At 37.2% G+C, this 25,547-nt stretch overlaps 1 protein-coding gene across 2 annotated transcripts in view; it reads right to left on the bottom strand.

The window, feature by feature from the left end:
- Positions 1–24,266, bottom strand: part of SLC30A6 (solute carrier family 30 member 6) — a 40,823-nt gene extending 16,557 nt beyond the window's left edge. The window contains exons 1-8 of one of the 2 annotated variants that reach the window (XM_007082448.3): positions 24,192–24,266; positions 20,181–20,267; positions 15,280–15,364; positions 13,729–13,771; positions 12,671–12,736; positions 2,043–2,123; positions 1,416–1,451; positions 404–498 (exon numbers count right to left, since the gene is read on the bottom strand). In XM_007082448.3, the coding sequence (XP_007082510.1) occupies positions 404–498; positions 1,416–1,451; positions 2,043–2,123; positions 12,671–12,736; positions 13,729–13,771; positions 15,280–15,364; positions 20,181–20,267; positions 24,192–24,194 (496 nt within the window). In that variant the 5' untranslated portion in view covers positions 24,195–24,266. The remainder of the gene's footprint in view (positions 1–403; positions 499–1,415; positions 1,452–2,042; positions 2,124–12,670; positions 12,737–13,728; positions 13,772–15,279; positions 15,365–20,180; positions 20,268–24,191) is intronic. The other variant, XM_007082449.3, reaches the window with a different exon arrangement.
- Between the last annotated feature and the right edge of the window lie 1,281 nt (positions 24,267–25,547).

Genomic DNA, 25,547 nt, shown 5'->3' on the forward strand with positions numbered 1-25,547 from the left:
AAGTTCCTGGGAACTTACTTAACAGAATACAATTATTTGCAAAGAGCACATCAACCATCTGAAGTATACTGATATTTCCAAAATGTGTGCAATAGACTTTTTCTAAGTAGGTGACACATCTAAAATCCCACTCATGTTATTTGGCAAATGTAATTTTTCATTACATATAATTTAATATATGTCAGTTCTGCTCATTTTAAAGTAATACATTCTTTTAAAGCTTGAACTAATTAGATTTTGTTTTGTAATTCTCTACTCAGAAAAGACGTGAGAACCTCTAGGATAGTTCTCTCTTCTCTTCAGGATAAGCTTTCTAGGTGATGTGAGTTAATAAAACAAACACAGGACTTGTTTTTATGAGAGATGAATTGGATTTTTTATTAATGGTAAATAAAAATCATACCTTCAGAGACATAAGCAAAAGGCTTATTCCGAATAGAAAGCATTGTGAACAAGTTGAAGGAAAGAGCCACAAAAGTACCAACTAATAATCTTCCCCTAAAAAGAACAATAACATTTACCATTATTTTTTCTTGGTAATAGCAACACGTAATTTCAGCATGCAGACAGACTAGGAGATGGGAAGGGAGAGTCATCTGCTGCAGTGGTTTGGGATTTGTGGAGCCAGGCTCTGAACTTGCTTTCGAGTTCCATCTTACACAGGACAAAAACGGACTCTCAGCATGAACAGTATCTTCCTACAGGTAACTGCTGTTATAAATTTATATAAATGCAATGGTATATGGTTTACAAGATACTAGGCAGGTCAGAGTATCCTGAATTAAACTGGTCAAAACAGAAAAAGTCCATGTATTTGGCAACTCTGTAGTAGACAATTACACTTTTATCTTTTTTTTTTTTAACTTCTTTAATGTTTATTTTTTTATTTTCAGAGAGAGAGTGCGTAGGGGAGGGGGAGAGGGAGAGAGGGTGAGGGAGAATCCCAAGCAGGTTCAATGCTTTCTGCAGAACCTGACGCAGAGCTCAGTCTCAAGAACTGTGAGATCATGACCCGAGCTGAAATCAAGAGTCAGACATCTAACTGACTGAGCCAGCCCGGCTCAATTTTATCTTTTCTAAAGGTGCTACTAAAAGATTTTGGGCATCAAATTTTAAATCATAGAAGACCAACGTGGCTAGTTTATGTGTTGACTTAGGCCTGGAAATAACGAGGGACCTAAAGCCAGAGTACAGAGGCCTTCCTGTGCAATATAAAAACATAAGGACTTGGGAACAGTTAAGGCTGAGAAGGAGTCTTGGAATTGGGGGATTTTGTTTGTGAAATATCAGTGAAATGTATATTGCCACACTCTGACCTATGATTGGCCAAAGTAACCATTATTCTTAATGTACCTCTCAATAACTGGGGATCAAACATAATAGTAAATTATGTTATGTCAAAAGCAAAATCTCACGTGTGTATCTCGGGCTGCTCCAGAAAGCGTTCTGCACTAAAAGAAAGAAAAAATGTATTAAATTAGTTCTAAAAATTATGAAATTAAAAAGCTTTATTAAATATAGAATTAATCTAATAAATGAACAAAATCTTTTTTTTTTTAAGTTAGTTTATTTGTGTAAGTAATCTCTACACTTAACATGGGGCTCAAACTCATGACCCCAAGATCAAGAGTCACATACTCTTCCAACTGAGCCAGCCAGGCGCCCTGAACAAAATCTTTTAATATGATAACCAACTGTTGATTATTAGCAGTGATCAGGCAAGACTTAACAAATTATCCTCAATATGTAGTATCAATCTTCCCCACCAAACTTTTTTCAATGGGTTTATACCAAACATTAAAACATGTCTGACTGAACCCCTTTCCTTCATACCTGCCCAGGATTTAGTAGCATCAAATTAGGTAATAAAAGGAGGGTGAAAAGAAGGGAGAAAAGTCTGAAAAATGAAGAGGACATCCTATCAAAACTCCAGCACTGCTCATCTTAATTTGTATACCCTTTAAACCAAATGTGTCTCACTGGATTCTTTCATGTTGCCAAAGGTGGAATTTACAATGAAGTGACATAGTAAACAAATGTACCTTTCTTTTAATATAAAGAGAGCTCCCAATTGTGCCAAGACTGTGGAGGCAAATACAGCCAAGACTTCTAATCTTTCAAATCTGAAACAAGAAAATTAATTAGATCAGCACAATTCATACACCAGTATCTCCAGAACACATTTTCATTCATTTATTCACATATTCAATTTTTTGTGTGTGTCTACTATAAGCCAAACACTGTTAATTTTTTTTAATGTTTTTAAATTTATTTTTCAGAGAGAGACAGAGCATGAGCAGGGGAGGGGCAAAGAGAGAGGGAGACACAGAATCCGAAGCAGGCTCCAGGCTCTGAGCTGTCAGCACAGAGCCCAACGTGGGGCTCGAACTCACAGACTGCAAGATCATGATCTGAGCCGAAGTCGGACACTCAACCGACTGAGCCACCCAGGCGCCCTAAGCCAAACACTGTTAGAACAGACTACAGATTTTCTAGAATGAAGATAAACAATGACTATCATAGATTTAAAAAAAGTGCCTATATGTACAACACCTATTCCTAGGACCCACTTACGGCTGTTATTTTTCTAGAAATAATTATTATCACAATAACAGGTAACACTTGATTGACCCATCTTATGTTAGACCACTGGTCAAAGTGCTTAACATACAATTTCTTCTAAACTACCCAACATCTTATGAAGGTTACTCTATCCACTTTAAAAAAAAAGAAAAAGAGATAAGGAACTTGAAATACAAAAAGAAAAAGTAACTTATTAGAGTCATACAGCTAGCAAGTGGAGGAGTGAGGTTTCCAAACTCAGGTACTCTAGCTCCACAGTTCATGATTTTAACCACTTATTATATGGTCTCTCACTGAAGCAAATAATTGCAGTTAATTATGTGTATGCCTTATAATCCCTAAAATGTAAGCTCAAGGTCAAGGCCTGTAATCATATTCATCTTAGTTTTTCCCACAACAGTTTAATGGCATTCAATATTTGTGATAAGTATAAATGCTTATTTCTCAAGGAATTAGATATCTTCAGTAAAGACAATAAAATAATTGAGGATCCTGATCACATTGCTGTTTTTAAAGGGGAAAAATGCTGGAATCAACAACATATTATTAAAAATATAACAGAAATGTATTTATTGACATGGAAAGATATAAATGAAAAGAGTGGGTTATAAAAGAGTATAAAAAACAGTATGTAAATGCAGTATGTAAATGTTATTTGTGGAAACTAATAAACTGACATTAAAGTGCATATATGGAAACGCAAAAGGTGAAAGAAAGCAAAGACAATCCGAAGAAGAACAAAGCTGGAAGATTTACACCACTAGATGTCAAGATGTATTTCAAAACTATTCAAAACTACTGTAGTTAATATAGCAAAGTACTAATGCAAGAATAGACAAATATTGACATTGAACAGACAAGAAAATCCAGAAATAGAATCACACATTCATAGTCACCTAGTTTATGAAAAAGGTAGCACATAAAGGCAGGAGAAAAAGGATTTTCCTCCAATAAATGTTTCATCAGTTGAACAGCTATATAAAAACAAATATGCCCTGACCTCTACCTCAACCCATACACAAAAATGAATTCCAGTTTGACTGTAGGTGTTAAATGTGAAAGGTCAAACAACAAGATTTCTAGCTAATAGTAGAGTATCTTTATGACCTCGGAGCTGGCTAAGATTTCTTGACAAGTACACAAAAAGTACAACCCATGAAAAACTAATAAATTGAACTTATTGAAATAAAAAAAACTTTTCATTCATGGGAAAAGTTATTTATATATGAAGAACTCTACAGATCAATATGAAAAAAAAGATAACCCAATTTAAAAGTGGGTAAAACATTTTAATATGCACCTGACAAAAAAGGTAATCTGAATGACTAAGAAATATATGAAAAAGTCAATAATATGAAAAAGTGTTCACTTAGTCATCAGGATAATAATTTAAAACCAAATGACACAACTACATACCCTAGAATAGCTTAAAAAATAAAAAGACAATACCAACTGTTGGTATAGGCATGAAGCAACCAGAACTCTCAAATATTGCCAGTGAAAGAGTAAACTGGTAAAACCACTCTAGAAAACTGGTATTACCTTATCTTCCAACAATGAACATATACAATTCCTATGACTAACTTCACTCAAAGATACATATCCAACAGCTGAAAATCACCTAAATGCCTTTCAATAGTTGAACATAAAAAGAAATTGTGGTATATTCATATAATGGGATATGAGAGCAATGGACCAGAATGAACCACTATTATAGGAGAGTATATACTGTAATCCCATTAATGTACCTCCAGACAGGCAACAATAATGTGCAAAGAACAGCGGTCAGAACACTGATTACTTCTGTTGGGTTGGACTCTGACTCAAAAAAGGGGGGGGGGCTTTTTGGGGGGATTTGTAAAGTTTTATATCATGATCTAGGTAGTAGTTATACAGGTATATTCATTTATTAAAATTCACCAAACTGTACAAGGATATAAGAACAAGATTTGGCCCCTGCTACCATGAAATTTGCATTTTATTAGTATTTTTAATTTATTTGGGGGGGGTGCAGAGACAGCGAGCGTACAAGAGCAGAGGGGCAGAGAGAGGGAGACAGAGGATCTGAAGCAGGCTCAGGGCTGACAGCAGAGAGCCCGATACGGGGCTCAAACTCACAAACTGTGAGATCATGACCTGAGCCGAAATCAGACACTTAACTGACTGAGCCATCCAGGTGCCCCAAAATTTACATTTTAAGGAGGGAGACAGAATAACAATTTATAACTTCTGGTAAACGCTATATAGAGAATAATAGTAGTCTGACATGGAAAGAGGCTAACCAGGTGATCTATTTTAGAATCTATTTCAGATTGGGCCCAGTTACTTAATGACATTGGCATTTAGTGATATTAGGATTCGAGTAACAAGATGGAGCACATCCTGCAAAGATGAAGTGAAGAGAATTTCAAGGAGAGACAATAGCTTGTACAAAAGACCTAAGCAGGAATATATGCACTGTACACAAATTACAGAAAGAAAGACTGTGTGGTATATAGGGCATGAAAGTAGAAACTTGAAGAGAAGTAGGCAGAGACTAGCTCATCTAAGAATTTTGTAAACTAGAGAAAAGAGGATTTTATTGTAAGTATGACAGCAAATAACTGGGTGGTTATAAAGAAAGTGACAGTATGATTTAAGTTTAAAAGGGAAAACACTATGGGGTGTCTGCATGGCTCAGTTGGTTAAGCATCCAACTCTTGATCTTAGCTCAGGTCTTAATCTCAGGGTTGTGAGTTCAAGCCCTGAGTTGGGCTCCATGCTGGATGTGAAGCTTACTTAAACATAAATAAATAAAATAAACATAACTAAGCTAAACTAAAATAAAAAATAAAATGGAAAGCACTCTGGTTGCTATATGGATAATGGTCTACAGGGGGGTAAGAGGAGAGGCATGGGGACCAATTAGGAGACTGGACATTGATAAAGAAATGAAGGTAGCTTAGTTACAATGGTAGTTGTTGAGATAGAAATGGGGGTCAGGGCAGATTCTGGATGTGTCTGTAGGTTACCCCGTAAAAACCTGCTGATGGATAAATGTGGGGAATGGGAGAAGACTAAAAATTTTGCTTGAGCAAATGAGTGGTGGTATTAACTAAGATGGGAAAAACTGCAGAGGAACAGGTTTTTAGGGAAGAAAACAAGAATTCTAGCCAAAGTTTAAGGCACCAAATAGATATCCATGTGATGCTGTTAAGAAGGTAGTCTGAAACAAGACAGATCTTAGGGCTAGAGAACTGGAGTTTGGAATTATTAAATATAGATAGTAGGGACGCCTGGGTGGCTCAGTTGGTTAAGCGGCCGACTTCGGCTCAGGTCATGATCTCGCGGTCCGTGAGTTTGAGCCCCGCGTCGGGCTCTGTGCTGACAGCTCAGAGCCTGGAGCCTGTTTCAGATTCTGTGTCTCCCTCTCTCTGACCCTCCCCCATTCATGCTTTGTCTCTCTCTGTCTCAAAAATAAATAAACGTAAAAAAAAAAAAAATTTTTTTTAAATAAAAATAAAAAAAAGAGTCAAAATATGGAAGCACCCCAAGGATCTATTAATAGATGAATGCATAAAGAACAGGTATTGTATGTGTGTGTATACACACACAATGGATTATTACTCAGCCGTAAAAAAAGAATAAAATCTTGCCATTTGCAACAACATAGATGGATTTAGAGGGTATAATGCTAAATGAAATAAGTAGCATATGTAGAATTTAAGAAACTAAACAAAGAAAAAGAGACAAAACAAAACATAGACTCTTAAATACAAAGAATAAACATGGTTACCAGAGGGCAAGGGGGGGTGGGCACGGGTGTAATAGGTGAAGGGAATTAAAAGTATACTTATTGTTTTTTTTTAATGTTTATTTTTTATTTTGAGACAGAGAGAGAGAGCATGCACAGGGGAGGGCCAGAAAGTTAAATTCTTCTTTCAACGGGAGAAGATATTTGCAAATAATAGAGAGAGAGAGAGACAGACAGAGACAGAGAGAGAGAGAGAGAGACAGAAAGAGAGAGACAGAGAGAGAATCCCAAGCAGGCTCTGCACTGTCAGCACAGAACCCGACACAGGGCTTGATCTCATGAACTGTGAGATCATGACCTGAGCCAAAATCAAGATTGAGACAGTGAGTCAACTGAGCCCCCAGGCACTCCAGAGTATACTACTGTGATGAGCAGTTGGTAACATACAGAATTATGAATCACTATACTGTACACCTCAAGCTAATATAATGCTGTATGCTAATTATATTAGAATTTTAAAAACTTAAAAAGAAAAATGACAAGTGTTGGTGAGGATGCTGGTGGGAATATAAAATGGTGCTGCTTCTGTGGAAAATTATATGGTGGTTCCTCAAAAAATTAAACATGGAATCACAGAATATGATCCAGGAATCAGTACATACCCAAAAGAGCTGAAAGCAGGGATTCAAACAGATACTTGTACACCAATTGTTATAAAAGCACTACTCACAATGGCCCAAAGGTAGATACAGCCCAAATATCCATCAACAGAATAAACAAAATGTGATATATACATACAATAGAATATTATTCAACTTAAGGAAATCATGAAATTCTGATCTATGCTATAACACAGATGAAATTTGAAAACATTAAGTGAAATAAGCCATATTCAAAAGGACAAATATTGTTTGATTCCATTTATGTGAGGTGCCTAGAAGAGGCAAATTCATAAACACAGAAAGTAGAATGGTGGTTGCCAGGGGCTGAGATAGGGGAATAGGGAGTCACTGTTAAGTGGATACGAGTTTTTGTTTGGGAAGAGGAAATATTGTTGGAAATAATGGCATTGCTCATACAACATCGTGAAGGTATTGCCACTGAATTGTACACCTGAAAATGATCAAAATGGTAACTTTTATGCTATGCACATTTTATCACAATAACCCCGCCACCCAAACTTTTTAAAAAATTTTTATTTAAATCCAAGTTAGTGAACATATAGTGTAATAGTGGTTTCAGGAGTAGAATTTAGTGATTCATCACTTACATAAAACACCCAGTGCTCATCCCAAGTGTCCTCCTTAACACCCATCACCCATTTAGCCCATTTCCCCACCCAACACTCCTCCAGCAACTTGCTTGTTCTTTGGATTTAAGAGTCTCTTATGGTTTACCTCCCTTTCTGTTTTTTTTAAGTTTACTTATTTTTTTTGAAAGAGAGAGCAAGCAGAGTAGGGGCAGAGAGAGAAGTCCAAGCAGGCTCCACACTGTCAGTGCAGAGCCTGACATGGGGCTCAAACTCACAAACCATGAGACCATGACCTGAGCTGAAGTCAAGAGTCAGATGCTTAACCAACTGAGCCACCCAGGCGTCCCTCCCTTTCTGTTTTTGTCTTAGTTTTCCTTCCCTTCCTTTATGTTCATCTACTGTGTTTCTTAAACTCCACATATGAGTGAAATCATAGATTTGTCTTTCTCTGACTTATTTCACCTAGCATAATACACTCTAGTTCCATTCATGTTGCTGCAAATGGCAAGATTTCATTCTTTTTGATTGCTGAGTAATATTCCATTATACGTATATATACATATACAGATATACATATTATATACATATACATACATATGTATATATATATACACATATATGTATTCTTTATTCTTCTTTATTCATTCATCAGTCAACAGACATTTGGGCTCTTTCCGTAATTTGGCTATTGTTGATGGTGCTGCTATAAACACTGGGATGCATGTGCCTCTTTGAATCAGTATTTTTGGAGCCTTTGGATAAATAGCTAGTAGTGCAAATGCTGGGTTGTAAGGTAGTTCTATTTTTTTTTTGAGGAACCTCAAAAATCGTTTTCCAGAGTGGTTGCGCCAGTTTGCATCCCCACCAACACGCAAAAGGTTCCCCTTTTTCTGTGTCCTTGCCAACATCTGTTGTTTCCCAAGTTGTTAATTTTAGTTATTTCACAGGTAATGAGGTGGTATCTCATGGTTTTGATTTGTATTTCCCTGATGATGAGTGATGTTGAGCATCTTTTCATGTGTCTGTTTCCCCTCTGGATGTCTTTTTTTTTTTTTTAATGTTTATTTATTTTTGAGAGAGAGACATAGCTCAAGTAGGGGAGGAACAGAGAGAGAGGGAAACACAGAATCTGAAGCAGGCTCCAGGCTCTGAGAGGTCAGCACAGGTGCCCCTGGATGTCTTCTTTGAAAAAGTGTCTATTCATGTCTTCTGCCTATTTCTTCACTGGATTATTTGTTTTTTGAGTGTTTAATTTGTTAACTTTTTTATAGATTTTGGATATGTCCAATATGTCATTTGCAAATATATTCTCCCATTCCGTTGGTTGTCTTTTAGTGTTGTTGATTGTTTCCTTCGCTGTGCAGAAGCTTTCTATCTTGATGAGGTCCCAATAGTTCACTTTTGCTGTTGTTTTCCCTGGTCTCTGGAAACATGTCTAGTAAGAAGTTGCTGCGGCCGAGGTCAGAGGTTTTTGCCTGTTTTCTCCTCTAGGAGTTTGATGGTTTCCCGTCTTACATTTAGGTCTTTCATCCATTTTGAGTTTATTTTTATGTATGGTATAAGAAACTGGTCCAGGTTCATTCTTCTGCATGTTGCTGTCCTGCATTCCTAACACCATTTGCTGAAGAGACTGTCTTAGTCTCTTTAACAAATGGTGCTGGGAGAACTGGATAGCAACATGCAGAAGGTTGAAACTAGACCACTTTCTCACACCATTCACAAAAATAAACTCAAAATGGATAAAGGACCTGAATGTGAGACAGGAAACCATCAAAACACTAGAGGAGAAAACAGGAAAAGACCTCTCTGACCTCAGCCGTAGCAATTTCTTACTTGATACATCCCCAAAGACAGGGGAATTAAAAGCAAAAATGAACTATTGGGACCTCATGAAGATAAAAAGCTTCTGCACAGCGAAGGAAACAATCAACAAAACTAAAAGGCAACCAACGGAATGGGAAAAGATATTTGCAAATGACATATTGGACAAAGGGCTAGTATCCAAAATCTATAAAGAGCTCACCAAACTCTACACCCGAAAAACAAATAATCCAGTGAAGAAATGGGCAGAAAACATGAATAGTAGACACTTCTCTAAAGAAGACATCTGGATGGCCAACAGGCACATGAAAAGATGCTCAACGTCGCTCCTCATCAGGGAAATACAAATCAAAACCACACTCAGATATCACCTCACGCCAGTCAGAGCGGCCAAAATGAACAAATCAGGAGACTATGGATGCTGGGGAGGATGTGGAGAAACAGGAACCCTCTTGCACTGTTGGTGGGAATGCAAATTGGTGCAGCCACTCTGGAAAACAGTGTGGAGGTTCCTCAAAAAGTTAAAAATAGACATACCCTATGACCCAGCAGTAGCACTGCTAGGAATTTACCCAAGGGATACAGGAGTACTGATGCACAGGGGCACTTGTACCCCATGTTTATAGCAGCACTCTCAACAATAGCCAAATTATGGAAAGAGCCTAAATGTCCATCAACAGAAGAATGGATAAAGAAATTGTGGTTTATATACACAATGGAGTACTATGTGGCAATGAGAAAGAATGAAATATGGCCCTTTGTAGCAACATGGACGGAACTGGAGAGGTTGATGCTAAGTGAAATAAGCCATACAGAGAAAGACAGATACCATATGGTTTCACTCTTAGGTGGATCCTGAGAAACTTAACAGGAACCCATGAGGGAGGGGAAGGAAAAAAAAAAAGAGAGAGAGAGGTTAGAGTGGGAGAGAGCCAAAGCATAAGAGGCTCTTAAAAAATGAGAACAAACTGAGGGCTGATGGGGGGTGGGAGGGAGGGGAGGGTGGGTGATGGGTATTGAAGAGGGCATCTTTTGGGATGAGCACTGGGTGTTGTATGGAAACTAATTTGACAATAAATTTCATATATTTAAAAAAAAAATGAAGAGACTGTCTTTTTCCCATTGGATATTCTTTCCTGCTTTGTCAAACATTAGTTGGCCATACGTCTGTGGGTCCATTTCTGGGTTCTCTATTCTATTCCAGTGATCTGGGTGTCTGTTCTTGTGCCAGTACCATACTGTCTTGATGATTACAGCTTTGTAGTATAGCTTGAAGTCTGGGATTGTGATGCCTCCTGCTTTGGTTTTCTTTTTCAAGATTGCTTTGGCTATTTGGAGTCTTTTCTGGTTCCATACAAATTTTAGGATTATTTGTTCTAGCTCTGTGAAGAATGCTGGTGTTACTTTGACAGGGATTGCATTGAATATGTAGATTGCTTTGGGTAGTATCGACATTTTAACAATATTTGTTCTTCCTATCCAGCAGCATGGAATCTTTTTACATTTTTTTGTGTCTTCTTCAATTTCTTTCATAAGCTTTCTAGTTTTCAGCATACAGATCTTTTATCAGGTTAGGTTTATTCCTAAGTATTTTATGGTTTTTTGGTGCAATTGTAAATGGGATTGATTCTTTTATTTCTCTTTCTGCTGCTTCATTATTGGTGTATAGAAATGCAACCGATTTTTGTATACTGATTTTATATCCTGTGACTTTGCTGAATTTATGTACCAGTTCTAGTAGTTTTTTGTGGAGTCTTTTGGGTTTTCCAGGTAGAGTATCATGTCGTCTGTGAAGAGTGAAAGTCAGACTTCTTCCCCGCTGATTTGGATGCCTTTTGTTTCTTTCTGTTGTCTGACTGCTGAAGCTAGGACTTCCAGTACTATGCTGAACAACATGTTCCTGATCTTACGGGGAAAGCTCTCAGTTTCTCCCCATTGAGGATGATATTAATTGTGGGTCTTTTGTATACGGCCTTTATGATGTTGAGGTATGTTCTTTCCATCCCTACTTTCTTGAGGGTTTTCATCAAGAAAGGACGCTGTACTTTGTCAAATGCTTTTCTGCATCTATTGAAAGGATCATGTGGTTCTTATCCTTTCTTTTATTAATGTGATGTATCATGTTGATTGATGTGTGGATACTGAACCACAATTGACGTGTGGATATTGAATCCCTGCAGCCCAGGAATAAATCCCTACTTCCTCACTGGAGCAGCGCCAGGCAGTGAGCTCTGAAACTTCAGAGTCTGCTCCACTGCTTATCGAATGCTGGGGACACTGAAACCCTCTCTTTTCTCCCTGCCCATGGCCTTGGGGAACAGACTTCTTGCCCAGTCCCCTGAGAGTGTCTTTTCTCTTTCTCTCTTTCTCTTTCTCTCACTCTCTCTCTTTTCCTCCAGCTACTTTTGAGGGAAGGGGAGTGCTTTTCTTGTGTGATCCTGATGTGCTGCACTCTCTCCCTCTCTTTGTCCTCTCTCCCCAAATTGACTCCATACTCTCTGCAGCCTTCTTCTTCTCCAATTCACCTCTCCACACTGCGTACCTGCCAACTTCTGTAGCTCAAATTATGCAGACTGTTGTGTTAATCCTCAGATCAATTTCCTAGGTGTTCAAGATGGCTTGATGCTGAACTAGCTGGGTTTCAGGGATGAGACAAGCGCAGGGTCCCCATACCACTCCACCATCTTAATTCTATCCCCCCTAAACTGAATTTCACATTGTTTCCTAAAATCTGAAAGAAACTCATTTTTTCTAATATATTAACAAAAACTTCTAATTCAAAAGATTATCTTCCAGCTTTCAACTTTGAGTAATTTCTGAAACTACCGAAACAGAATCTCAAATTCTATTAGCCCATAGCTATCACAAATCCCATTTTAAGATAAAAATATATCTCTATCACTGCATTAATGTTAAAGTATATCACATTTTTCTAACATATACATAGGAAAATCCTTTGTACTCCCTTTAACTAAAATTTAAGAGATTACCAAAATACTCAAGAACTTAATGTGAACATTTCATGTTAGCATTTGTTTTATAAAATAGAAAAAAAATGTGAACATTTTATTTTAATACTATTTAAATGTAAATATTCATGTTTCTTATCTAAAATCCTCTTGGAAGATACTTTTTTAAATCTATTTCACTATTTGGGATCCCATTCCACTAAGCAGGCAGCATTTATTCTCTAAAAATATTCTAACTAGCTCTTTACTTCCTGATACACCTACCATTTTAATAGCAATAAGTTACCAGAAAATAAAAGGACGTGAACTTACCCAAATGAATAGACAGGGCTAGGTTTCCTCATCATTACCCAGTAACTTATCAAACATGTTATTAAACTAAGTAAAAAGGAAAATAAATTTTGCTTTAGAACTAGAGCGAGAACACACAGAAATAAATTAAGTTTCCAGAATTCCTAAGTTTGGTGAAAGTTATCAGTGTTTGAAGACTAAATAAATTATTCAAATAATCCCAAATCTAATCACAAAATCCTAATACCTCAGCTTTAACATGTAAAGAAACTGAAAAAAATTAGGATACATCAAGTCAATAAATAGAACCTAAATCCATTCTTTCTCTACTCAGTAAGTTATCCATGCTAAATGGCTTCCGTAACTGAGCATGCAAAAATGAGACAGTAATAATAAGGTAATAATAAAATATAAATAATATATTTTATTTTAGCCACAGACAATAAATCTTGACTCTGATTAACTTTAATCTTTGTTAAAAGTTAAACTAAATATTAATAACACCTTAACAACATTCTGAATGTTCTGGATGTTCATTTTCCAAGTACAGTGGAGATTACTACAGTGTGAAATTCAGGTGGTAACTATCTGTTTTAGACCAGTCAAGTAGATTTAGTTAGATGACTGATGAAAAGTCATTGTAATACTCCTAAGGCATCGCTCTTGAAAACATCAAGTATTTTACAACCCTTACACAGTAATATGAAAGGTCTTACAAAGCAGGGAGCCAAAAAGGTGTCTCCCTAGCTCACAATTACTCACTTTAGTTATTAATGCCCATCTACACGGTTACAGAAGAAACTGGTATGTTCTTACTTGACCCTGCTCCCTGGCCACAGCTGACTCAACTACAGGTAGGCACCTCAAGCACCTGGTCTAATGCCTTAATATTATCTTTTCTGTTCCTCTATAAATGAGATAATTTCTTCCAATATATCTCCTAATTGTTATTGTTTGTATATATATTGTTGAGAATTTTACTTGTTACACACATTGCTTTAAGCAGAGAAAGCTTCATAAATTCAGTGCAAAAATTCCTTATTAGTTTCAAAACACTGAAGAGATCTTCTAAAACTTACCTAAAAAGGTCAAATATGGTCAAGTAAGTATAGGCAGTTAAAGCTGCAAAACAACAACAAAACAAATGATTAAAATGTTGCTGTTAGGAAATATAGCTCATCATCAGGATTGTTCACACCAGAAGTATCCATTACAAAAAAAAAAAATGGAGTCACTAATTAACCTCATATGTTGGCAATTACTTAGACTAATATATATGTAGCTAAAGTTGATAAGTACAGAGGCGCCTGAATGGCTAGAGGATGTGACTCTTGATATCAGGGTCATGAGTTCAAGTCTCATGCTGGGCATGGGACTACTTAATTTAAAAAAGAAAAAAAGTTTAAAAAACAAAAAACAAAGAAGGTAAATAGTTTACTTTCAGAACTGATTTCTCCATCAGGAAAAATGAAGCAGCATATACCCAAAAGTGCTGTAATCGTTTTTGGTTTTTTGCCGTTTTCTGTCATCTGAATACTATTTTAAATATATTCTTTAAATAGCAGTATGAAAATAAGGATACATAAAAATATACAAGGTCAAGGGGCGCCTGGGTGGCTCAGTTGGTTGAGTGTCCGACTTCGGCTCGGGTCATGATCTCGTGGTTCGTGAGTTCGACCCCCGCGTTGGGGTCTGTGCTGATAGCTCAGAGCCTGGAGCCTGCTTCTGATTCTGTGTCTTCCTCTCTCTCTGCCCCTCCCCCACTCATGCTCTGTCCCTCTCTGTCTCAGAAATAAACATAAAAAAAAATTTTTTTAAAAATATACGAGGTCAAGAAACAAAATATTACAGATTTCCCTTTACAAGGAAAATCCAATAAACATAAATGTCAAAATCTTACGGAGACACCGCATAAACTGAAGGGATAGTCTATCACTTTAAACAGGAATCTAAGTTTTTCAAATAGATTTAAAACTTACAGGGGTACCTGGGTGGCTTAGTCAGTTAAGCGTCTGACTTTGGCTCAAGTCATGATCTCAGGGTTCATGAGTTCGAGCCCCGCTTTGGGCTCTGTGCTGACAGCTCAGAGCCTGGAGCCTGTCTCCCTCTCTCTCTGCCCCTCCCTCACCCACATTCTGTTTCTCTCAAAAATAAATAAACAACAAAAAAAATTTTTTTAAAGGATTTAAAACTTAAAAAAAAATAGGTGATTTAAAATGAGAACCCCCAGGGGCACCTGGCTGGTTCACTCACTTAAATGTCCGATTCGGCTTAGGTCATGATCTCGCCATTCCCAAGTTTGAGCTGTGTTGAGCTCTGTGCTGATAGCTCAGAGACTGGAGTCTATTTCAGATTCTGTGTCTCCCTCTCTCTCTCTGCCCCTCCCCACTCACGCTCTGTCTCTCTCTCTCAAAAATAAACAAACATTAAAAAAAATGATAATACCTAATAATTAAACCATACTGTACCGTTTACAAGATACTTTTCAAATAGATTCTCACAATTAAATCTTTTGATTTATATTTCAGAATAATATACCCCATGTAAAGAAAGACATACCTTTTTTTAAGATCAGAACAATAAATGTGAAACTAATAATTAATTGCACAAAAATAAGAATGGTGACATACCTATACTGTTCGTAGAACTGCACCACATAAGCAGGAAGCCAGTACATGTTAAATTTATTACACCAAAGAGCAGTATCTTCCAGGACTGTGAAAAAGAAAATCACTCTTATTTGCATAGTGCTAATAAACTTCACTGGGTTTATTCAAGTTGCTGCAATTCATACTCCACAAAGGAATAAACCCAACTTCCTTCAAAAAGTCAGTGTCACATTTTCTATATCTACCAAAATTATCATCAACCAATTTATTATTATAATATATGTAAATCTAAAACAATAGAAGGGGAATTCTTCAAGAGAAAAAAAATCCTGCCATAAAAACTCTCAAACAGTTGAGAAAAATAGGCATTTACTTTAACACCATTTTGTCTCTATAAATATGTACACAGAGATAATGATAGCAAATGGGGCAAAATATAAAGCAAATGGCGAACCTGAGTAAAGGGCTTAAGGGAGTTCCTCACACTAATCTTGTGACTTTTCTGTAAACTTGAAATTATATCAAAATAGAGTTACTCCTTCCCTGCCCTGAAAAAGGGCCGCACTTACTTATTCACCAAATAAGTCATATGAAATAGGACTGCAAAAGAGGGAAAGACTACCATGGTTTAGAAGTTCACAGACCTGAGATACACCCTGAAAGTAGCTAGGATTTCATCAGAAGGAGAAAGGGAATTCTAAAAACAAGAGATCAAGTGGGTTTTTTTTTTAATTCTTGTTCCACTCTACTCCGTACAAAGAAGGGAGACCTATAATTGTGTGAATGTAGAAGTGAAAGAAATTAGCGAAAAGGGAATTATATGTAGGCATTAGGATTAAACAGATATAATTGCAAAAGTCACGTGTGAGATAGGATGGCTTTAGAACACAGATGGAAAATGCAGGTTTAGAATGAAGAACAACTCTTTTCAGAAAGGTGAGAAGGGTAAGAAGGTGACTGAAGGGACAGAAACTGTGAGGCAGAAAGAAGTGACAGTGAAATTGCACAGAGCTAATACCTTATAAATCTCCAGAAAAGAACAACGTGTTTTTCGAAAATTAAGGGATATGGTAAAGTAGAACTTAAATCAAGAGGAGAGTTTGCAGAATAGCTATTATAGTGAGAATACTACTGAATTGTCAAAAAAGAGAAAAGAATTACCAGCATGAATTTATGGTAGACAGCATTCTGCAGGTTCCCCTACCCCTAGGAGCAAAACCAGAGAAGCAGGTGAGGTAGGGATGTCAGAGACTGAGAGCTGATAGGATAGGTTAATGGGACAAGGGACTCTAAAAGTGAGGACATTAATGAAATGACTGGACATGAGCTCTAGTCAGGACAGGGATTGAAGAATAGTCAGAAAAAGAGGATAAAAGCATGTAATTTGAAAATGACCTTCTCTGAAGCTCTACTGATGAATCAAGCTATTCATCAACAAATATTTGAGTACCTATTTTGTAACAGACACTTTTCTAGGCACTGGAGATACAGCAATGAACAAAACATGGACCTTATAATCTAGCTGGGATGACAGACAACAAACAAATATATAACATCAGGTGGTGGTAAGTGCTACAAAGGAAAAATAAAGTGTGTAAGAACTCAGTAATGGGTATCATGGAAAGGTTGCTCTACTAGACAGTAGACAGGGTAGTCAAAAAAGACCCCTTTGGTGAGGTAACATGTGACCTGAGATTTTACAGAGGCAAAGGTGCTAAGCATGCGATATCTGGGAAAGAAAATGGGTACCACGGCGCAAATGCCCTAAGATAGAAGAGTACCTGGCCTAGGATGGCTAGGCAAGAGAGGTGAGAGGGAATCTGGGGCTCCATCGAGTAGTATCTTGTATGCTAGCAAAAGACCTGGGGTTTATTTCAAATGAGATGGAAAGTGACTTAGCTTTCATAAAAGATCATCTAGCTTCTCTATTTTGAATGTACTGCATAAGGGCAAAGAGAGAAGTAGGAAGACCATTTGGAACATGACTGCAATAATCCATGTGAGAAATGGTGGCTTTGAAGTTGGTAAGAGAGTGTTAAAAGAGTCAGATTCTAAGTACTATATTAAAGATGGAGCTAGCAAGATTTACTTATAAAATGGATGAGGAACAAGAGAAAGAGAGGTAAGAACAACTCCAGGGTTTCTGGCCTGTGCACTGCAAGAAAAGAGTGGCCATTTAGTGAGGAAGGGACAGAAAATCAAAGTTCAGGTTTGACCATATTAAATTTGAGATGCCTGTTAGATATCCAAGTAGAAATGCTGAAAGGGCCATTATACATAGGAATCTAGAAGTAGGGGAGAAGTTAGAGATTGGGATATATATATGGGGTCATCAGCATATGAAGTCAGTGTCACCTAGATGTAACAAACATAAGCAACAGAGGCTAAAGCTCTAAGAGGTGGGATGCTCTAAAACTTAAAGATCAGAAAGATGACAGGAAAGTGATGAACAACAGCCAAGTAAGTAGAAGGAAAACCAAGAGTGATGTTTCAGTCCAAATGAAAAAAGTGCTTTAAGGAAGTGACCAATTTTTGTCAAATGCTATTGAAGGTTAAGTAACATGGGAAATGAGAATGAACATTGATTTTGGCAACACAGAGGTTATTACTTTGTTAAAGCTGTTACAGTGGATTGGTGGGAAGTAGAGCCAGGGAGAAGAGAAAGTGAACAGAGTAAAGACAATTCTTTTAAGTAGTTGTTCTATAAAAGGAAGCAGAGAAATGAGGGAGTAGCTGACAGTGGAAGACATGGCATGTAATAATGATGCAAGAAGGAACAATGATGCAAGAGACAGAAGGAACAATCGTAGGAAAGTTGTCTTTGAGTAAGCAACAAGTAGAGGCACTGGCCTTACAAAGAACAGAGTTCGTTTATAGAGACAGGCGCAGAGATAGTGTTGGTGGATGACAGGATGTGGAAGCGTTTTCTGATTACTTCTTTTCCTTTAGTGAAACAGGAAGCAAGACCAATAGGTCAGAGTGAGGATGAATAAGGTTTTGGAAGTTTGAGGACAGAAGTGAAAGAAAATGGGTTGAAATAACCATCTAGAAAAATGGAAAAGTGAATGAACTAAAAAATATAGAATGGGCAGCTCTAATGGCATACTTGACCATGAATTTAAAATCAGACCAGTCACCATGTTTCTCTCAGGCTACATTCAATTGGGTGCAGCCACAGAGTAGGAGGAAAGTAAACTTAATGATGTTAAGGATTTGCAGAAAGTATCAGAGGATGAGAGATAGATGGAAGGAGGGCACAAAGGAGTTTAAGACATATGCATGAAATTGGTGATGATGAACCAAAGAATCTAAACTGGATAAGTAAGCAAATGAGGATAAGAGAAGTAAAAAATAGTGAAAGGATGGCAGTCAATGGATTAGAGATCCTAGTAAGACTGAAGAATTACTGGAATTGGGGTAATACAAGGAGTGAACTGGAAAGACAGATGGTAACTATGAGTGAAATGCTTGAAAATGAGACAACAGGCAGTTTTAGCTATTATAAATGATAATGTCTATAGTATGATCATAGAAGTGGATAGTTGGAAGGGATGTATGACAAGATTATTTGTGGTAAGGAAGTAAGGAACTGAGAGGTAAGGATCTTCCTCATAAGAAATTACCAAGAACTAAGATAGGAGTAGTAGTAAAAAGAGACGAGCTAGGGTACATCTTGTAAGATTTAAGTTATGATAGAGTTATCTGCACAATGTAGGTGTTCCTAGATCAGTTTTGTTCCTACTACCAATTCTGTGGTGTACTGTATATGGTTCAGGAGTTTCCTGTTTACTTCTGTAATGTGGTTGCTTTCCATAGAACATTATAAAGTTCTACTTACCTGTTTTCAAAAGATCATCCTAAACGGACTAGACACACAAGTAGCAGATGAATTTCCTACCTTTGGCTCTTTAACAACCACAGCAGTATACTATTTGCAAATATTAGAATTATTGAGTTCTGTCTATATTCCAAGGTTTTAGCAAACAGAAGATACAGTGATAAAAAACAAAGAACAGAGTCTCTAGTCAAGTATCACAATATATGGCCAATATCACTGGTTTACTTATGTTCCAGTGAAGCTAGGTGTATTTGAAATTCTTCACATATTTATTGCTTATTTTGTACTTTTATTAAAAAGTGGACAAAATAAGATACAGTCACTGTCTTCAGGGAGCTTATAGTATAATTTACACAATAACGAGAACAATGAAAACAAAACTAGGTCTATATTGGTGACCAATATGGGGCTTGAATTCACAACCCTGAGATCAAACCAATTATCTTTTTACTTACAGTATCAAAGCATAAATTATTTTTCCTTCCATACACTAAAAATAAGTAAACATGGCTTCAAACTACACCTATTATTAGATTTGTAAAAAAAAAAAAAAAAAAAAAAAGGTAAAAAATAAAGTTGAGATGCTGAAAAAAATAAATAAAAGGCAATCACAAAATAATTTATCTTTAACACTCATTAGAATTAGAATAAGAACCTAAACTGAAGCCTAGCTTCCTCCCAAGCAAACAACTGTGTATGAAAATACTATACTTTTACATTAAAAATGTGCTTATTCAGGGGTGCCTGGCTCACTCAGTTGGTAGAGCACGCAACTCTTGATCTTGGGGTTGTGCGTTAGAGCCCCACACTGGGCACAGAGATTACTTTAAAAAAAAATTGCTTATCCAACATAAAAAAATGAAAACAGTGTGGTGGGGCGCCTGGCTGACTCAGTCAGTAGAGCATGTGACTCTTGATCTCAGGGTTGTTGAGTTCAAATCCCACATTGGGTGTAGAGTTTACTTAAAAATAAAACCAGTGTGGTGGGATCAAGAGTAATTTCTTTGTACCTTAAAAATGATCTTTTTCAATGTCATTATGTTGTCTGTGCAATGATCAAAAATAGAGTTAATAAATAACTTACCCTTCGGTCAGCTGCTACAAGTCTAAATTCCTGTAGTAACTTGCCAAAAAAAGATCTCTGTGGTTTTCTAAAGAGATGAATTGTCCCCTTTAAAATAAACAAAAATAAACAAATCAGCATTTAAGCATGTAATCTTTTTCATATCCTGTGATGCGATATAATAGTAACAACATTTACTGAACACTCAGTATGTGGCAATTATTCTAAACACTTTATAAGTATCTATTTAACTCTCACAATAATCTATGAGCTGGAAACAATTTTTAGTAAATTGTCCAAGGGGACATTGCTAACAACTGACTGAGCAGAAATTCAAACCCAGGCATTTTAGCACCAGACTATACCCTTTTATTTTTAAGTGGATTAGGTAATTTTGAACCAGAAAAGCAAACCATTTGCCAAACAGCTCTGCTGGAAATAAAATATTACATTTACCTAATCAAGAGGTTCTGTCTTAGGCAAAGTGTCTAGCATCCTGGCTAGCCTCTGTAGTCCTTGTTAGTTCACAGTATGGGTCCAGTAGAGAAAAGGCATGGCGGTGGGGTTAGCAAGAGAAGAAATGTTAACTGGAGACTAGAATTTGTCACTCAAGTATAGGAAACCTTAGCATAAAGGAGAGTTTAAGCACATATGGGAAACTGTTTTATGATTAAAGCAGTATCCAACATCAGCAGGAGAAAATATAAGCTACTCCATACATGGCTTCTTGGAAAAATTAAGTTGGATCCTTACTATATTTCTTACTTTGATTTTTTATTCTGTTAAAACACAAAACTATCGAGTACTTGAAGAAATTTATGGATGTATAATTTCATCACTATCTTGGGAATATAATACCCTATGAAAAATAAAAACAAAGAAAACTCTGGGAGGAAAGACAAACTGTGGAAAAAATAATTTTTAATTATTATTCCAAAAGCAAAGTACTGTTTCTAGGGATAAAAAAAAAAAGTCTTTCACAATTTTCAGTGGGTCATGTACAATAATTTGATTGCTAAGTGCCATGTACTTAAATATTTATTTGGATTTTAATTTTAGCAAAATGCTTTCCTAGATGGTAAGGCCATGATCACCATTAACAACCGTACTACATTTCTACCTCATTACCACTGGCTGCTTTGACTTAAACACTTAAACTCCACAGAAAGCAGTGGAACTGAATGTTAACAGATTTAAAGTGAGGAAAACTCAGATTCAACTCGAGCACAGGTATGATTTTCCCACAGTTAGCATCTGGGAACATCTCAGTAGTTATATAAAAAAAATATATATCCCATCCTTCAAAACTCAGACATGTCATTAGTTACATTAGGTTGAGACTCAGAAAAGGCAAAAAATAAGGTTGAGCCACTAGAAATCTGGCATAAAAAAACCAGAATGTTGATAATCGTTGAGGCCAAGTGATGGCTACACGGGGGCCCATTATACTCTACTTTCCTATGTTTGAAAATTTCCATAATAAAAAAATTTTTAAGTGAAACAGACTTTAAAATATAAAAATAAAGCATTAGAACAAAGTGTTACTGATTTTGCTATCCGAATAAAGACAGTGTGTGTGTAACTCTAAGGCTTTGCTAAGCTACTTCAGGTGAAAAGGAACAATATGCTACTTTCATTTGAAATGCTAATGAATGTTAATGTTAATGAATATACCCTATTCTTAATGAGTTATATGTCAGTTATTTTGTCCCAAAAATAAATTCTGCTTAATACTGTTATCTTCTACCTTCATCCCACTTTAAATTATTTAAGTTACTTTAACTTAAGTTTTAGGTTGAGACAATAAGGTTTTTAAAAGGCAGAGGGCCATTTCTGATGCCATTCTGATATTAGCTAAAAGAGGTAAGAACCCACGAAAATCCTAAATTCATGTCACTTTTTCCAAAATTACATTGGCTGTCCACTGCTATCAAGATAAACTCGTAATTTTACAATGTGAAATTCAATGCTTTCAATGACCTAGCCTCAGTTTCTTTCCAGCTTTACCTCTTGCTTCAGGTAGGAAATCAACTCAAACTAAACTGGTGTACCCCTGTCTCATGATGGTTAACACTCTAGAATGAAAAGGCCAGACTTGTCTAACCCAAGCTCTAACAGCCCTGTAATACCTGGCAAGTTACTTGACCTCTGTTTCCTCGTTCAAATGAGAGTAATGAAAAGTAGATTCAGAGTGATGAAGTAAGGCACAAAGCACCGTTTCATGGGTGACTTTCTATATGAAGCCTTCCTAGATTATTCCAAAAGATACTGTTTTTTATGCCACTTGCTTTGTAATGAACCAGAGGATAGCTTTCATCTTGTCATCTTGCACTGAAGTTAATTTTTTGGTAACTTCACTAATGACAAGGGCTATTATTTCCTTTACATTTTCTAAGCTAGCACTGTGCTTTGCATATAATACCTTAAATGCTACTATTTTCCTGTATTACTAATGTTTCAAGCATAAAAATTTAGTGCCATAGATATTTATTTGGTGTTTTATAAAACAGGTTTATATTGAAAAACCTCTTCTGGGCCAGGCACTGTTACAAGGCTCTGGGAATACCAGAGTGAATACAGAGGTCCTGCTCTCAAAGAGCTTACAGTCTAGGAAGTGAGAAAGACACCTGAATACACAATTTTAACAGTCTGTTAAGGGCCAGATGTTATTGGTAATTAGCACCAAGTTATTATGGGACCATGGAGGAGGTGCCTAACAGAATCTGGAGACAGGGCAGAAAGGCTCATGAGAGACTAAAGGACATGTAAGGATTACACTGATAATAATGAGTAGTGAGAGATCAATGATTTCCGCAGAAGAGCATGCATGAGTTAGGTGCAAAGGCCTAATCCTTAGAGCATGATCTGCAAGCTGTTCACTGTGACCGGAAAATGAAAATAAGTATATGCAAAAAGAGGCTATAAAGAAGCTTGACAACACGTTGGTATGCCGTGGCAAACAGGACTTTATCTTGAGGATTATGCGGCGTGGTGAATGGAAGGATTTTAATCAAGTGAGCAAGGGAGTAGCATGGTCAAATTTTATAAACTTAATTCTGGCTACACAGTGGTGAGTATTTTGAAGAAAGGAGCTCGAAGGCTATTTGGTTAGATCCCCAAAAGTAAACTTTTACCCACTTTCTGTGTGTAAAAGAGGGATTACAGAAAATTTACAGAAAAATATAAGTATAAATGAAACATTTTATCGACCATACCCACTCAAGGAAAAAGACTTAGAGTAACAATGGCTTCGGCACACTGAAACGTGGTCCTTTTCTCCTCCGTAGTCGATCAGTAAGAAATCCATGAATTTTTTAGATAAAATGGTGCATACTCTTTTGACGCTAAAGTTACAATCAATATATCTTTTGATAAAATTCGGAGAGCCATACACTTGATTTCTAAAGGCATAACGAGACTAATTTCTCTTACAAAACCCCTTTAGATTAAACATCACATCCCCCAAACCATAAGGTATACTGGAATCTACAAACGCCGGGGAAAAGTGCACCAAAGACGTTTTACCAACACCTGGACTTTCTCCAGTCACTGGCCTTTTGAAAGCTGCATCAGGCACTCCATAAAGCCAAGTTGCACAGTGGGGAGTCAGTCTCAATACCCTATTCATATTAAGGCCAACAGTGTTGTCACCATAAGCCTCACTAAATAGGGTCGCTGTTGTTGGGGACTTGTTTTCACATCTTTTGCTGGGGTAGTCGCTGACGCCTGTGGAGACTTATTTCTATAGCAAATAAATCTCGGCAGGGGAAAGTCAAACTTGCTAAGAATTGGAAACTCGGCCTCGAGCAGGGCTGGGATCCCGAGCGTCTAAGGAACGGGGTGAGGGAGCGAAGAGGGATCAGAACTCTAGGAGGAATGCTTCGGACGTCAGCCGCTTCTCCCCGGACGCCGGAGGACAACTTCGAGGACCCCCTCCTCTGGGCAGCTGAGGCATGTCAAGGCCGCTTCAGGTTGAGAACAGATAAGAGGAATCACCTACGACAGAAACCCTCACACCCCCAGCCAACTCACCATGATAAGGAGCAGCACAGCTCCCGCCGGAAGACGCCCTGGGAGCTAGTTTTTCCCTAGAGCGGAAGGGGTGGGGTATCAGAGGCCGATTGGCTGAGAGAGACGCGGGGGCGGAAGTGCGTGCATGGACCTCTTGTTCCCGCCCCCTCCTGGGTTGCCCCTGAGTTCTATAGAGGTGAAGGTAGAGGCTAGAGCGACCCTACCGAGGCTCAGGTGGAGTAGAGAGCTAAAGTCAAGGAGCCTTTGGCATTTATTTCTAATGCTGGCAAATTTTCACTTAGTGCTGAACATTTTTATGTTACGTGATTTAATTTTTTTGCAATACCTTGTGAAATAAATAGTATTCCCATTTGAGGAAGCCGGAAGAGTAAGAAGCTTGCCCAAAGGCGTACATCTGGGTCTCTGTAGTAGTTGAATTTGAACTCAGACTAATTACAGAATATCGTGTTCTATTTCCTAAAACACTAAATTGACATACAATTAATTTTATTACGGAAGTAATATTATAGAATACAGGAAATAAAATAGTTTGATAACGATTGAGTCTCCAGCACATAAGTATCAGGAAATAGTCTTATGAAAATTAAATACTAGTAAGAAGGCACAAAACAAGTAGGGAGAAAACAATGTTTAATATATTGATAGTGTCATGTAAAAATAGAGTTATGAGGTGAGGTGGGGTAGAGCCTGAGTGGTACAATTGGTTGGGTATCTGACTCTTGATCTCATCTCAGGTCTTGATCTCCAGGTCATGGGTTCAGCCCTGGTTGAGCCGGCTTGAAACAAGGAAATTATTAATAGAGTCATGCTACAAAGTGTGATTGAGTAGCTCATTTATAGTAGTCAGAGAAAGGAAATAAAATTTGACTTCTGAAAGACAAAAGTCTTTCTGCGAAGATTATTCAAGGCAGGATAAAGAAGCCGTGTACCTGAGTCAAAAACAAGCAGGAGTGTTTCAAGAACCGAAAGAAGACAGTATGTCTGGAGCTTTGTGCTTGAGGGGAAGAAATGAAGAGGTCTAAATGGTAAATGGGTCAGATGAAGCAGGAATTTCTAATTTAGGGGTAAGAGGATTGTTGTTTTTTGCTTAAACAGGAAGCTGGTGGAGGATTTTAACAAGGGAGTGACCTTTACACTGTGATATGGAGACTGGACTGGAGGTGGATGGTAAGAGCAAACATTTACTAAGCACTTATGTGGTAGGCACCATTCTAAGCGTTTAACATGTCTTAGCTCATTTAATCCTCATAACAGCCATTTGATACAGATACTATTTTAATCCCTGCTTGGAAAATTGTGTGCCAAGGTCACACACTTACTAACAAAGCTGGAATTCTGTAGGACACAACTTAGTTC

This window comes from Panthera tigris, chromosome A3, assembly GCF_018350195.1.
Source record: "Panthera tigris isolate Pti1 chromosome A3, P.tigris_Pti1_mat1.1, whole genome shotgun sequence".
In the NCBI taxonomy this organism is placed as follows: domain Eukaryota; kingdom Metazoa; phylum Chordata; class Mammalia; order Carnivora; family Felidae; genus Panthera; species Panthera tigris.